This window comes from Sporobolomyces koalae (assembly GCF_050403365.1).
Source record: "Sporobolomyces koalae JCM15063 DNA, S_koalae_JCM15063T_v1_ctg1, whole genome shotgun sequence".
Classification (NCBI taxonomy): Eukaryota; Fungi; Basidiomycota; class Microbotryomycetes; order Sporidiobolales; family Sporidiobolaceae; genus Sporobolomyces; species Sporobolomyces koalae.
In genome coordinates, this window is record NW_027481770.1 from 611004 (window position 1) to 625506 (window position 14503).

At 56.5% G+C, this 14503-nt stretch overlaps 6 protein-coding genes across 6 annotated transcripts; 4 read left to right on the forward strand and 2 right to left on the reverse strand.

Annotated features, from left to right (window-relative positions):
- Positions 1-488: 488 nt before the first annotated feature.
- On the reverse strand, positions 489-1409 carry JCM15063_003383 (glutathione S-transferase family protein; the record flags this gene model as incomplete). Its single annotated transcript, XM_076675304.1, has 4 exons — positions 489-732; positions 804-965; positions 1024-1098; positions 1168-1409. 4 exons carry the CDS (start codon positions 1407-1409, stop codon positions 489-491), a joined length of 723 nt encoding a protein of 240 aa, XP_076537388.1.
- Positions 1410-2989: 1580 nt separating this feature from the next.
- On the reverse strand, positions 2990-4101 carry JCM15063_003384 (uncharacterized protein; the record flags this gene model as incomplete). Its single annotated transcript, XM_076675305.1, has 2 exons — positions 2990-3588; positions 3657-4101. 2 exons carry the CDS (start codon positions 4099-4101, stop codon positions 2990-2992), a joined length of 1044 nt encoding a protein of 347 aa, XP_076537389.1.
- Positions 4102-4221: 120 nt separating this feature from the next.
- On the forward strand, positions 4222-5136 carry JCM15063_003385 (uncharacterized protein; the record flags this gene model as incomplete). Its single annotated transcript, XM_076675306.1, has 5 exons — positions 4222-4294; positions 4357-4470; positions 4536-4837; positions 4906-4982; positions 5049-5136. 5 exons carry the CDS (start codon positions 4222-4224, stop codon positions 5134-5136), a joined length of 654 nt encoding a protein of 217 aa, XP_076537390.1.
- A 320-nt stretch (positions 5137-5456) lies between these two features.
- Positions 5457-6522, forward strand: JCM15063_003386 (uncharacterized protein; the record flags this gene model as incomplete). Its single annotated transcript, XM_076675307.1, has 4 exons — positions 5457-5818; positions 5895-5964; positions 6023-6105; positions 6201-6522. 4 exons carry the CDS (start codon positions 5457-5459, stop codon positions 6520-6522), a joined length of 837 nt encoding a protein of 278 aa, XP_076537391.1.
- A 307-nt stretch (positions 6523-6829) lies between these two features.
- On the forward strand, positions 6830-9843 carry JCM15063_003387 (ABC transporter ATP-binding protein; the record flags this gene model as incomplete). Its single annotated transcript, XM_076675308.1, has 11 exons — positions 6830-7291; positions 7368-7607; positions 7690-8002; positions 8068-8292; positions 8360-8459; positions 8538-8570; positions 8638-9083; positions 9156-9287; positions 9347-9416; positions 9480-9581; positions 9651-9843. 11 exons carry the CDS (start codon positions 6830-6832, stop codon positions 9841-9843), a joined length of 2316 nt encoding a protein of 771 aa, XP_076537392.1.
- Positions 9844-10260: 417 nt separating this feature from the next.
- Positions 10261-14478, forward strand: JCM15063_003388 (uncharacterized protein; the record flags this gene model as incomplete). The annotated part of the gene is made up of 3 exons (XM_076675309.1): positions 10261-12555; positions 12632-13939; positions 14014-14478. The coding sequence occupies 3 exons, from the start codon at positions 10261-10263 to the stop codon at positions 14476-14478; spliced, it is 4068 nt and encodes a 1355-aa protein (XP_076537393.1).
- Positions 14479-14503: the final 25 nt, after the last annotated feature.

The following is a 14503-nucleotide window of genomic DNA, read 5'->3' on the forward strand; positions in this document are numbered from 1 at the left end:
ATGGTCTAGTGGTATGACAGCACCTTTACATAGCCTAATAGCTGGTTCGGTGTTGGTCCTGGGTTCGAACCCCAGTGGGAGCTTCTTTTTTTCTGTCATCCCGCTACCTCAGTGCAATCAGGGACAAGCATTCGAACAGTCTCGGCGTGTTCCTGATTGCACTTTTGAGATAACGCGACCGGTCGAGCACCACCTTTTCTGCAGCTCTCACGAGAGGGACGTTTATACCCGTTCAGAATGCGCATCGATTCCTGTTTCCTTGAAACGCGATATAGTTTAGCACTGTCTCCTCATTTTCCAGTGCATTCAACCTAATCAGTCAAGACTCGGATCGCTTCAGTGCTCGGATGGGAAAAAGTCAGAATATGCCCGCAGCGTCTGGCCCAATACCGGCCGCTTCCGTGACCTCTGCTCAACAGACAACAGGGGAAGTGAAAATATACATTTGCAGAAACTCTATACATTTGCAGAGGCTCGCTACAATCTATTTACTGTTCCGAGAGGTACTTGAGCTCTTCGAGCTCAGCACCGTCCGCGTACGCCTTCTTGAACGAGTCCCTCTCTTGCCACCTCTTCCAGAAGTACTCGAGGTACTCGAAGCGTTCGGTCAAGTCGGTGTCCATCACCTTGTACTTGGAGAATGCGATCGAAACGCACAGCGTGATGTCTGCAAAAGTCGGTTCGTCGCCACCGAGGATCCACTTGCGTCCATCCGACAGGTGCTTGTCGAGCCTTGATTTCGCTCTTTCAACATGAGCTCCTTGTCGTTCAATCTGGTGACAGACATTATAAGTAGGACTTACATGGCAGCCGTGGCAATCGCCTCTCGACGACAGTGACGACCCCATTCCTCGTTCTTGACGAGTTCGAGTTTGTGACCCAATCCTTGGTGCAACACGTGGAACGCGACCGTCAAGCGGTACATGAGGTGAACCCAGATACGCTGATCCCATTGCTGGTCGAGCCTGAAACCCACCAATGAAATGCACGGGGTCAGTCTCTTTCTCATTGCGAGAATAGGACAGAGGATCGACTTGCGCTTGTTCCTGGATCGATTCACCCAAAATCTTGCGTCCGGGGAACGTGTTGTCGAGGTACCTATCCAAAACGGCAGCGGCCGTCAGTTCCGTCATGCTCCCAAAAGAAGCAGAAAACCTGGAAATTCACCTCGCAATCGCGGCGGCTTCGGAGAGATTAGTGCCGTCAGGCAAGACGAGGGCCGGGCACTCGCCGTACGGGTTCACCTTCAAGTGTCGCCATTGGCGTTGTTCTCCGACCGGAGTCATGTTGAGCTTTTTCTCCTCGAGTCGGTCATGGATACCCTTCTCGTACGAGAGCAATCGAATGCGTTGCGGGTTGACAAAGACGGTCGGAGAGGTGTAGAGGAGGAGTTTCTGATCTTGCGACATGGTTGAGCTTGAGTGTTGGAGGATAGGTAGCAAAGGGCTATGGGCGAGTGAGACTGTGTGAGAGAAAGAAGAGAGCCAGGGGAGGACATGGCTTCATATAGACGGGTAGAGAGAGTGAGAGCACCTTGATGAATCATCCAGGCCGAGACGATTTATCATCCGAACAGTGGGGTCGACGTAATGTTTGATACACTCGACCGCAAGTTTCAGAGTGAAACAGGCGGTCATGACGCTGCTCTGGAGCGAGCGTGTGTAAGCAGGACACCCATTTGACAATCTGCAGCCCGCGGGTAATGAAGCAGGGATGTGCCGCGGTCGAGCACTGACACCCGAGCGATTGGAAGGAAGAGGAAAGCGCGATTCAGGTCGTATTGCCCGGGAGGCTGAGAGCCCGACAAAGATGTCGTGTAGCCGATATCGTGACGAAAGAGAGAGACAGGACATCAAAACGATAACCAGATTTTGGGAACACTCAAGGGACATCGAAAAGACGGGACTTCGAAGCGGCGACGCCGATGCTCTTGCTAGAGTGCACCTGACGTTACGCACTGAATCCGTCGTCCAACGTGACGCATAAGGTTGAATCGTTTTCGCTTTCCCTATAGATCTCAGATTCTAAACCTGCGAAAAGAGTTCCCAATCCCCATTCTCTGGAGCCTAAAAGCCAAAGGCGGCCGCTGATGCGTATTGCGCGTATACAACCAGCTTGCGAATCCAGCGGACCTGCTCCCTGGACGTAGGACGGACGACTAGCAGCTAGAAGAAGAAAAAAAAAAGGATGCTGGCTCTCTTTCGAAGCCAAAAAGATTTGTGCTGACAGTGGGACTCGAACCCACGCCACTTTCGTGACCAGGAGACACACTCTCGAAGAATCGAGAAAGACGAATCGCTTGAATCTGGCGCCTTAGACCACTCGGCCATGTCAGCTGTATTTGATGTAAGTGTGGCAAATATAAGACAATATATATGCTGCCAGAGCATTCATTTGGTCCGAGCGCTATTGGACTTTACACGCTCGCTGCCGACTCCTCCCATGCTGCGGTTTTGTGCATTAGCGACACAGTCTCGATCATGTGGAGGCGATTGCAAAGGGCGTCGGGCGAAGAATGTGCAAGCTGAACGCGTAGAAAGCTACACCGACTGATGATGTAAGGCTGGGCGACAGCCTGCCTTGTCGAGAGTTTTTGTAATATCTATCACCTAGCACGTTGTGACTTGTTCTACCTCTGCTAAAATTGTATCTCTCCCTTCTACAAAAAAACTATCGTTATACATGGGGTGGCCCGACGGCATTGGCCCGCAGGGTGCTCAGCAGTCCCAATTGCCGTGAACGATATACGCAGAACACGGCCAAAGCGTCACTAGCTTTCACTCATGCTGTGGCCCTCTTTCGATGTGATACTTCCTAGTGAGACACAGAGAGGAGTCGATCATCGGGTTGCAAGATTACGGCACAGAACGGCTATGCAATACAAAGCTCAAAAGACGATACATGCAACAAGAGGGCGAGATTGTACAAGATGGTACAGCTAGAGGATGGTCACAGATCAAGACGGGAGAGGGAGTGTGAGAGCCTGAGCTCAGTTTGTTCGAGTTCGTTTGTCCCTTTCGTCCTCTCCAATTCTGTCATGCTCGTCACTCGACCTCTTGCGACTGCTCCTGGCAGTCGTGACGAAATCTCCATCGATACCGAGCCCGTTCAAATCGTTCTGGCTATTCGCGTGACTTTCGAACAAGCTAGTCGCACCTTCCGAGAACCCAAACATGTTGCCAAGTTCGACTTCAGTATTCGTCGTCAACGGCGGGTCTGAAGTCGGATATGTCGGAGAATGGGGAAGAACGGGAGGAGGGGTCTTGGGAACACCTCGATCGGCGGCTGGCGACGCGATCGAGGTTCGCTGAGGGAGCGCGTTCGGTGGAGGTGGTACTTGTCGAGGAGGGGGAGAGGGAACAGTCGACCCGGGAAGAGAGGCTGGAGCGAAAGAGGTTTGTGGAGCCGTTGAAGGAGTGGCGGAAGGTGCGCGTGGAGGCAATCGTACGTTCTCCTTGAAGGGCGGCTCCGCCTCAACTTCTACGTCTGTGACCTCTCCGTCGGGACTGCGTTCGGGGACCGATTGCTCCTGTGATACTGCAGCGGGAGGGACGGAGTCCGACTCGGCATCGAAGTAAAACTCCCAAGCTACCCGGAGCACAAAAACGCGTCAGTCACGTCAGAAATAGTATGGAAACAACTCGTAGCGTGCGTACCAGGTTCAGGTTCTGGCACTTCGGGTTCCTTCTGAGGCGACGAGACGCGTTTCGGCGAGCGCAACAAGGCAGCTTTGTCGCGCTCGGCACTCTGCACAAACAGATCGAGCAGTCTCTTGGGTGGGGTCGAGGTCGCACTGTCGTCTGCGTCGAGCTGTTCCTGCAGCTCTTCCTGCTCGAGCAGTCGCGAGGACGGGGTACGACTACGCGTCGCTCTCTGCGGACTCGCGCCTCCCCCTCCACCGCGTTCGTACAGCGTCGAGAGGGGACCAGTACTAGCCTGGGCGCGTGGTGTCGTGCTCGGCAAGAAGGGCGAGGGCAGAAGCGACATGGACGAGGCCGATTGCCGCAACGGCGTCAAGCGCTTGGTCGGCGACGAGGACGAGGACGGCTGAGCGATGTACGGTGCGAGGGGCAGTGTCGAGAGAGGCTGTCTCGATGACATCGAACGTCTCGATGCTGGCGAGACTGTGCTGTGTTGCAGTGCTGAACGGGCGAGACAAGGAGCACCGCCCGTCCAGCCAGGCTGCTCCTTTCACTCAACCTCACGCTCGCTCGCTTCGACATGCTCGCGCCTCAGTTTGCTACCCATAGGATCGGATCACCTACAGCTGCGCATACGCTCGAGGTCTTCCTAGGTGAGCATCGGCTCCACATGCGACGAGCCGAGTCCAACATCTGACGCCATACCTCATCTCAGATCTCGTATGTCCGTTCTCGAAGAAGCAGCTTGTCGGCATCCGACAGCACCTCATCCCCTTGATCGAGGGCGACGATCGCGTGCGGGACAACCTCAACATTGTCATCGCCCAGGGTCAGTGCCGAACCGAGATTCCCTCCTGGCCGACCTTCTCACACTGACATCGCTTGGAGCCGTAGTCCCACAGCCTTGGCATGCGTCTTCGACGCTTGTACACGAGGCGGCACTCGGAGTGTCGAAAACCCTCGCCGAAAGCCGTTCGAACTCGTTCGCGGACAAGCAAGTCGTCGAGAACTGGCAGAAGTTCTTCTTCGAGCTGATGGACAAGCAAGAAGAGTACTTTGACGAACCTACCGCGAACGAGTCTCCTGCCGCCACCCGCGGCCGACTCGCGGACCTAGCCGTCGCGACGATCCCGGAGCTCGACCGTTCCGCGCTCCTCAAGAACATCAGTACTGGCCAAGGCAACTCGGGTTCTGCTGTACGTGCATTCGAAAGTCTGGTCTTACTTCGAGGTATCCCTGACCTGGACCTTGCATCATCTCCCAGGCAACGGACCTCCTCAAGCTTCAGGTCAAGTACCATCGTTTCCGAGCGGTGCACGTCACGCCCACCGTCTTCCTCGAGTACGTTTCCCCGAGTTCTCACCCGACTTGCTCGTTATCTACGCTGACTCGCGGCGCGGTTCACAGTGGCCTGCCTGAACCTTCCATTTCGTCGAGCTTCTCCAAGTCAGATTGGGAAAAGTTCCTTCAAGACAAAATCTTGCCCGCTAAATGACTCTCGACCTCAAAATTGTAGCATCCGCTCATATGTACCAGCTGAGTGTAGACGGGTATACGCTAGATCCGAAAAGACGAAAGAATCTATGTGAAACGGCCCGAGCGAGAACAGTAATTTGTCGAGTCGGAATAGCTGTATTTGGGCTAGCGCTGACCTCTAAAGTCGCGGTCTGTAATCAATGTAGAGCGGAGTCTCGAACATGCAAGTGAGATAGCGCACCGGGGCAGCGCGTCCGCCTGATAATGAGCTTGTAGATTCAACTTCCGCTACAACTCACTTCGCAGCTCACTTTCGGGACTTACAATCATTTGATTCGAATGGAGTCCTCGAGCACCGCGAGTGCCGATGATGGCCCAGCCTCGACCTCGACGTCGAACGCCTTCCGCAGCGCTAGTCCGAACCGGTCGACCGGCACGAGCGAGAACGACCATGCACCGGATCCTACTGCCGACAGAGACATGGCCGAAGAGACTCTGGCGAGCACGCGAGACCAGTCAGGCGGTCCCAAGGCGTTGACAGATGAAGCATCATCGATCGACAGAGGCGGTGCTCCACGTAAAGAATCCGGAACAGAAGACTCTCCAGGGACGGTGACCGAGGCAGGAAGCGATCCAGGCAGCAAGGGCGGTAAAGGCAAGCAACCCGAAAAGGCCGAGGACAGATTCAGCTGCTGCATCTGGTATGGCAGGTCGGAGTCGAGCTAGTTGGGTCCCGTAAGTCACGAATGTCTGATTCCAGCTCGTTCGACTTGACAGCTTGGACCTTGCCGAGGATCCTGTCGTCACTCCTTGCGGCCATTTGAGTTGCTGGCCATGTTGCCACGAGGTACGTTTTTCTAATATAGACTCGTGCTTGTCCTTGACGCATCTGTTTGGAGTCATAGTGGCTCGTGACGTCCAACAAGCGCACTTGTCCCGTCTGCAAAGCTGCAGTCTCCGTCGACAGACTCGTTCCGATATATTCGGCGTCGGGAGAAGATTCGCAAGATCCACGGCGAGCTCCTCTCCCCTCCCGTTATCCTCCTTGAACGGTCACTAATAGGGACTACTCGAATATCACAGCGAGAAGCCGCTGCCACCTCGACCGAGGCCTGTCCCGCCCGCAGCGCCACCTGTGTCGAGCTTTCTTGGAATCCCGCTCCTTAACGCATCAACCCTTTCGAGCTCATCGTTCTCGTTTCAAGCGGGAGGGATCTTCCCGTTCTCTGGCGTGTCTATGTCGTACACTTACCCGCCAGCTGAAGAGGGAACGCGACCCGCTGGATTCGACGTGCGTCGCGGGTTGGTCCCTGGAGGCGAACAAGAGTGGTTGCGGCAAGTGTTTCAGCAAATGTTCCTCGTCTTGTTCTTTGCCGTATTCGTCATGATCACCTTTACGGGATGAAACATGGAGCACGTTTCAAGCGCACGATGATGCGGCGCAACCGGCTCCCGCGGCGAAAGCAGAAGCGCGGATCTTTTCGCAAGTCTCTCTCGACGATGTTAGAGTTACCTTTGTTCAAACTAGAGGTACTGGTTCCTGGTTGACGGATGTCGGAATATGTTTGTGTGAGGCGAAACTCGTTGCCGATGGGCGACGTCAACGTGAACGCGTCGGATCGACTCGCTTCTGACACCAACCACGCTCGACTAGTGCGCGTGCCAGCTTGCTCGTCACTTGTACCTCCTCGAGGTCGCGACAGGTTCGGACCATGTCGGCATCGAAACGATTGCGGACGATCGGCACATCGCTCATCATCAACTCTGGAGCGCGAACGGCACCTTCGACCGTGCGATCAGCTTCGGTCGCCTCGGCATGGACAGTGCAGGCATCGGCTCGGTCTTTCTACTGTGCGACCCCGCCGCCTACCCGACAGTTCGCTCGATCGGGGCTTGTTGTTGCTCCCTCGCACCTCTCGCGAGCGACTCTCGCTCGTCTGTCTCAACGGATACGAACCGCGTCTACGTCGAGCTCAGCTTCAACCTCGAATCCGGCGCCTCCGTCGGTAGGAACGCCGGCAGCTCGGTCTGATGCCTCGACGTCGAGAGACAGTCAGGAGGATGCCGACAGTACAGCCGATTCAAAGAAGGAGAAGATCAAGATCGGCGAGGTCAAACGTCTGATGGTTCTTGCCAAACCTGAACGCAAGACGATCGGAATCGCAATCGGTCTCGTCAGTCTCGGATCACGCTACTCTCCCTTTGACCGCTTGTCAGGGCTGACTCTCGAGAAATCCACATGGTCCACAGCTCTGTGTCTCTTCGACCGTGTCCTTGTCAATTCCGTTCGGTATTGGACGGATTATCGACCTCTTTTCCGGCAATGCGTCGAGTCTTCCCGTTTCGGTTCCGACAGCTGCGACCCTTCTTGCTGTCTTCTTCGCCCTCGGTGCTGCCGCCAACATGGGTCGAACCATTTTGATGAGGATCTCGGGTCAGCGCATCGTTGCGAGGCTACGAGAAGCGGCCTACACGAACGTGTTGAAGCAGGTGCGTTTCCGACTCGATTGTCGATACCCGCATATTGAAGATGCAGACTGACCAGAGCCTTTGCTGCTGCGGCGGCGTGCAGGATATTGGCTGGCACGATCTTCAGGGAGCCTCGACGAAACAGATCAAGACTGCCGTTTCGAACGAGCCTGTTGTCGAGTCCAGCAAGGCTGAAGCGTCTTCGACAGCATCCACTGCTCTCATCCCTGTCAAGAAGACTGGCGTGCGCTCCACTGGTGACATCATTTCGAGATTGGGATCAGATGCAGGTATCGTTGGAGAAAGCTTGACAAGAGAGTTGAGCGAAGGGCTCCGGGCTCTCGTGACGGCGACGGTCGGCATTGGTGCTATGCTCTACATCTCGACGAAAGTCACCGCCGTCATGCTTCTCATCGGTGAGCGCGCTCAGGGACATGTCGAGAAGATCGAGCGCAAGACTGATACCGGCGAGTTCTCGCAGTCCCCCCAATCTCGATCGCCGCCGTGTTCTATGGTCGCTTCCTCAAAAAGCTCTCGCGACAGACCCAGAAGGCCGTTGGAGACATGGTTGCTGTTTCGGAAGAGCGCCTTGGAGCGATTCGTACTGTTCAGGCGTTCAATGCCGTCGAACCGATCGAGACCAAAGCATTCAAGGACAAGGTTGACAAAATCTTCGGCTTGGCTCGGACTGAAGCCTGGGCGTCTGGTGCGTTTCGCCTCCTGAAGCATTCGACGAAATCGCTCGGTCTGACGCAAACAGTTGGCTATTACAGGCTTGTTCTTCGGCGGTGCTGGTTTCGCCGGCAACATGACTCTGATTGCGCTTCTCTCTTATGGTGGATCGCTCGTTGCACGCGGCGAGATCACGGTCGGGTCAGTACTCCGCAGCCTCGAGTTTCGATTGTTTTAATTCGAGCAATGTTTGGGCTGATCCGTTTCCCCTTCTGACAGAGATCTGACCTCGCTTATGGTCTACACGTTCTAGTCAGTCGCCTAGCTCTACCAGGCTTACTGCGTGAGCAGATCATTGATCAGACTTCTCTCTTTGCAGCATTGGATCGTCGCTTTTCGGTCTCACGTCCTTCTTCGGTACGATCATGAAAGGTGTCGGTGCTTCGTCACGCATCTTTGAGCTTCTCGACGCTCGCCCGCTCGCTGTCAATCTAGGAGTTGGGCGACCCCTGCCGGTCTCGACTCCCCCTCGTCGTCTCGTGTTTGACAACGTTCGCTTCTCGTACCCTTCTCGACCAAACACCGAAATTCTCAAGGGAGTCAACCTCTCGATCGAGCCTGGCAAGATCGTTTCCATCGCTGGCGGTTCCGGATCGGGCAAATCGACTCTCGCGAACCTGCTGATCCGCTACTACGACCCCCAGTCCGGCGGCGTTTTCTACGGCGATGATGATATCCGATCCTTCACGCCCGAAAGTTGGAGGAAACGCCTTGCGGTGGTGCCTCAGGACCCTGCCCTCTTCTCGACCACGATCGCAGAGAACAGTGCGTTCCTGTTCTTTTGGCTCCTGGTGACTGCCCTCCTCAAATAATACTGAACCTTGGATTCCTACGCAGTCGCATACGGTCGACCAGACGCCACGAGAGCCGAGATCGAGGAGGCTGCCCGTCTTGCCAACTGCGGCTTCATCGATTCGCTCCCGAGAGGCTTCGAGACTCAAGTTGGAGCGCGAGGTGCTCAATTATCTGGTACGCCGCGTGCTTAATGATCTCACTCTCCACATTCGCGCTAACCTCGGGTATACCAGGCGGACAACGTCAACGTCTCGCGATCGCGCGCGCTTTGTTGCAAAAACCGAGAATCTTGGTTGCTGACGAGTGAGTGTCGTAGTCTCTCTCCATTGGCCAGCACAAGAAGCTGACGTCGTGATCGGATGGCAGGGCTACCTCGGCACTTGATGCTGCGAGCGAGTCGCTTGTGAACCAAGCCATTTCGAACATCTCGTCGACTCAACAGCTCACGACGATCCTTATTGCCCACCGGTCAGTCACCGATTACCCGTGGACGCGGAATTGCAGCAGATCAACAGAGCTGACATATTCGCCGCACAGACTGTCGACCCTGAAAACGGCCGATACGGTCGTCATGATGGAGAATGGCAGGGTGGCCGAGCAGGGCACCTACGACGAGCTGTCGAGAGAGGGCACCCGATTCAACCATCTCGTCAAGAGCCAACTGCTTGGCGTGCCTGCGACTTCGGCAGAGGACATGCTGGTCGGGCGAGAGTCTGTCAAGCGAGAATGAGGGGCTTCAGGAATTTACAAAAAGATGCATATGGTAACAATTGATGTAATTGTACCGATCTAGATTCCAAGTTCTGCAGCGCGAGCCGGCAATTTCAGAGCACTACTGTCTCGTGTCGGATTTACCGTGTCAGTAAATGCCAAATTTGGGACTCCGCACGAAAAAACGCGTCGGCGCGTCGAGCGCTTGTGCTCGTTTGATCGACTCCAACGGCCTCGGTTCGTACTCACCGACTTGACGCGCCTCGCACCGCTTTCACCTCGGTACTCCTAGCCATAGCAGACGTTCCGTTATCGCTAGCGACCCGATCCTGACGCGCATTCGCTCCGCTCGCTGAGTCGCTGTGCGAGGATCATCCCGACCTATTCACGTGTCTCGACAGCCAAGTCGTAGTCGTAGCGACTACACAGGCACGGCATGGTGCATAATGTCAAGCCGAGCGTCGACCTCGAAGGGGCTGAAGGGCGAACCATCTCGCGTCGCTCACCTCGTCTGATCGTGCGCCCTTCGCGCGAGAACCTCGTCCCATTGCCTGAAGATGCCGCCAGTCCGCGCTCTCCAGCGTACCACTCGCCGCAGTACATCCCGCCGCCGTCCCCAGTCACAAATAGCGCCCACCACTGGTCGACGCTTCCTCCTTCGCCGCCTCGTTCGAGTCCTCCGTCCCCACCACTCGTCGTGATCGACTCGCAACCGCCCCTGGCAAAAGCTGCAAATCGAAGCTTGCAAGAGTCTGCCTATCCAACACCGCCAGGCAGTACCCTCGGGAGCATTCGCTCACGTAGAGGGTTCGAAACGGGTCAGTCAATTCGAAACAAGGCGCCCGGACCGCCACTACGACCAGGTGCTGACGATAGACAAGATACAGGTCTCGACATGACGGGTGGACATACAACTTCGCCAATGGAACGGAGCAACAGCCATTCTTCATCGATCCTGCTCGGAGAGGACCTCTCGGACGCCTCGGCGTCGCAACGACGACCCTCCCTCATCTTGACCAGCGCGCCCTCCGAAGAACCACAGGGACTTGCGCTCGGCGTCGAAATTGAATCGCTGCCGCCTTCCCCTCGTCTTCGTCGCTCTTACCCCTCGAGCGCGGCCAGATCGCCTTCATCCCCTCAAAGTCCGTACTTTTCGACATCTCCCGTCGGTTCGCCAGTTCTCGGGTCGTTTGGAAGCCCTCTTCTCGGCACGTCCAGTCCGACGCTTGCACCCTCTCCGCCCATGGACCGCACACCGTCCTCCCCTCGACTCTCGTCCTTCACCGATCCGCTCGGCCGTCTCGCGACTGGTCTCGTCCGCAAAGCGTCCAATTCTTCTCTCAATGCCGAGTTGCCCACGTCGATCAGTCGGTCATCTTCACCAAGTCGCGCGCCACCATCTCCGACTCTCAGCAGTCCTTCCCTCAGCCCTGCACTAGGTACTGGTACGAGTGTCGGCGGTGGGAGCTCAATCAATCTTCGCCGCACGAGCTTCGCCGCTCAAGCTCGCGAGAAGGAAAAGGAGAAGGAACGCGAGCAGAAAGAGCGCGAGCAGAAGAAGCGCGAAGAAAAGTTCCGACACACGCGCGGTACGAGCTGGTCGGCAAAAACGGTCGCAAATCGAGCACAGAGCAAGACTCTCCGAGGCTGGATTTCGAGTCGAAAATGGTCGATCCTCGTGGCTTGTCTAGTTGTCGCCCTCATCTTCTGGACAACCCGACCGGGTCAAGGACGCACTGAAGTCGCTTCGACAAGACCGTCTCGCGCCATTGGAGCAGTAGGAACGCGCCTGCAACGGCCTGCACGAGGAGGTGGAGGTCGCTCGTTCATTCACCCGCATGTGGTAGATCGCCCGAAACCGCCTTCCAAAAGCTGGATTGGCGCTCCGTGGCGCTATCTCAAGAAGTTTGTCTCGTCGCAGCCCCTACAGAGGTCGAGTCAAGTCTCAGTCCCCCGCCAACGGAAATCTGCGGTCGAGCCAGGAACCAAGCAGAACAAGGAGCAAGATGCGAAAAGACGTAGCATCTTCGTGTCAGCACCGTCGGTCAAGTTTGTCGATCACGAAGCCCTGCCACCGCCAGTGGAGCATTCTTCCGAGCCTGAACGCGACACCCTTGTCCTGTATCGTATTCTCGGCAACGATCTGCCGCCTCGTCACTCGCCAGGCCAAACCCTTCGCAACCTCCGCTTCCTCCTGCAGCACGAGTCCGACTTTTCTGTCTTGCCTCCACTCGGCCCGCATGGTCTGCATCATTCGCACCTCTACGGCTCGGGCACCAAGGCGAAGCAAGCCCATACTCAGATGGGCGGGCTCCGCGTCGACAAGTACTTCGTGCTCAATCGCATTGCGGAGCCCGAGATGGTCAACGCCATCATTGGGCTATTGCACTTGTACTCGATTCCCGACAGCCGCATCCTCATCATTCCGTTCGACTGGAACGAGTACCAATTACGAGAGTTCCGCTGGGACGGCGGGGTCGATCGGGCCTTTGGCTGGGGTATCGGGGCCGCTCCGCCACGCAGACCCGCGTTTGGAGAGGACAAGTGGCGAGCAATCACGACAGAAGAAGCCGTCGAAAGCGAAATTCAGCGGATGGCAGACTTGCTCGAGGAAGCCGACAGCGACGAAGCGAAAGCCCTCCAACTCAAACATCGTAAGTCCCAAACGCTGGCACGCTTACGTGCTCTCGACTTTACCTACCACGAAAAGAATCTTTACGCTATGAACAACGTGAGCTCGCTGCGTTTTCGTTTTCCGGGCCTTTCAGTACGGCTCCGACTGACACTCTCGCACCCGGCTTTGATAGAATGGAGGCCGTAATTTCGCGCTGCAACATGGACGAAGCTTGCCGAACGCACGATGGATCTTGCCTCTCGATGGCAACTCGTTCTTCACACCTGCCGCGATGTACTCTATCGTCAAGACACTCTCGATTGCAGGAGAAGGCGCCTCTGCATCACGCTACGTCGTCATGCCCATGGCTCGTCTGCTCGACAACAACGACGTGCGCAAGAACAACAGTGTTGCGCTCGTTCCTCTCGATGCGGTCGAGGAGGGCACCTCAGCAGCCGCCGAGTCCGAGATTCACCACCGGCCAGAAGCCGCGCCGGAAACCCCTGAAGAGCCACAAATTGGGTTCCGCTACGATTCGACAGAGTCTTTCCAGGAGGCGATGCGCTACGGCCGCAGAAGCAAACTCGAGCTCTTGTGGCGCCTCGGAGCGATCCCGTACTCTCGCGCGCTTGACCGCCGGACCCTTCCTTGGGAAGTAACTGATCGTGCGCATATCACCGAGGATAGTTGGGGCTCGATCCCAGGAGCGCCGCAAGAGCACACTCAGGATTCGAAAATTCATCACCCCCACGGTCATATTGACCCGACCGGTGCTCCCGATCCCGAGCGAGGGCCTCTCGCATTCGTCAAAGCTGGCTGGGTCTACCGACTGTTCTCCGGGCACAAGAGTCAAGAGGAGCACAGCAACGAGGCCGTCACCCTGCGCAACATGAACCGGATCCGTGGAGTCATCGCCTTCTTGGAACGACTCGACGAGAAGGTGGCACGCGGCGAGGAAGGATGCTTCGCGGACGAGAATCAGCACCAGTGTGGATTCACGCCCGACCGATTGTGGAACTTTGATCTCGTCGCCGTCGAGCGCCTGCGCCAGAAATACAAGATTCACCGGCGAGACGCACTCGAAAAGGTTGATCGGTACGAACGTCTGATCCGACCGGCCTACGACAGCGTTGCCAGTCTGCTTGCAGATGGTGGCGTCGTCCTGCGACAGGCAAACGCGCAACAAGCGGCAACGAACGCGACTCTGCTCGCTATGGCTGGATACCTCACTCACAACTCTTCCTACTCGACCGCTGCTGCCAATCTGATCGGACAGCGTTTCGTCCGCCAGACTCCTCTGTCTTTCCGCCAGTTTGATCAACGCGAGCAACTTCGCAAATACCAGGACCCGATTGATGATCTCGAGTCGGACAAAGTCTCGCCCGCCTACACGTTCCCTCCGTTCCCGTCCGACCAGGTCACAAGCTGGAGTCCCGAGTTTGCAGCATTGCTCACGAGACCTGGTGCCCCTCCGCTCGCGTTCGAACCGTTGTCTTTTGACGTGAGTCCCCTCGCTTCTGAACCTGTTTCAAGTTTGATTCGAGCTCACTCCGTACCCTCGTTGGATCGATGCAGCCGTTGCTTCTTCTGGACGCCGTACGCCTCTTGAATTCGCACAACTCGCCCGACCCGCACCTACTCGTTGCTGCGTCCCGCAAAGCTGTCACGCCGCTATTCGCGTCTCACCTATCGTGGCTGCTGTATGCCCCTGCGGCCGTCGAGTTCTCGCGTGCACCTCCCTCGGCCGAGGCGGGTGCCTACTATGACGCAAAAGTTGCGGGACTCGCCGCGTTCCTCGACGACGCCTGGCTCATGGGTCGAGTCGCGAACCGTGGCAGGCTGCGTCTTCCGCTCGATGCGAGGGCTGAGGGTCTCATGCACGATGGTCAAGCCGTGCGTGAGATCCACTTCCGCATCATCCAGGGACTTGCCAACACCCAGGCGAGGCCCTGGCACTACGCGAGCGACCCGATCGCCGAGGGCATGTTCCTCGGCTCCGCTCACGGCAATGAAACCCCTCTTGACGTTCTCGGCGTATAGTCGAAAACCATTCTTGGTTAGTCTT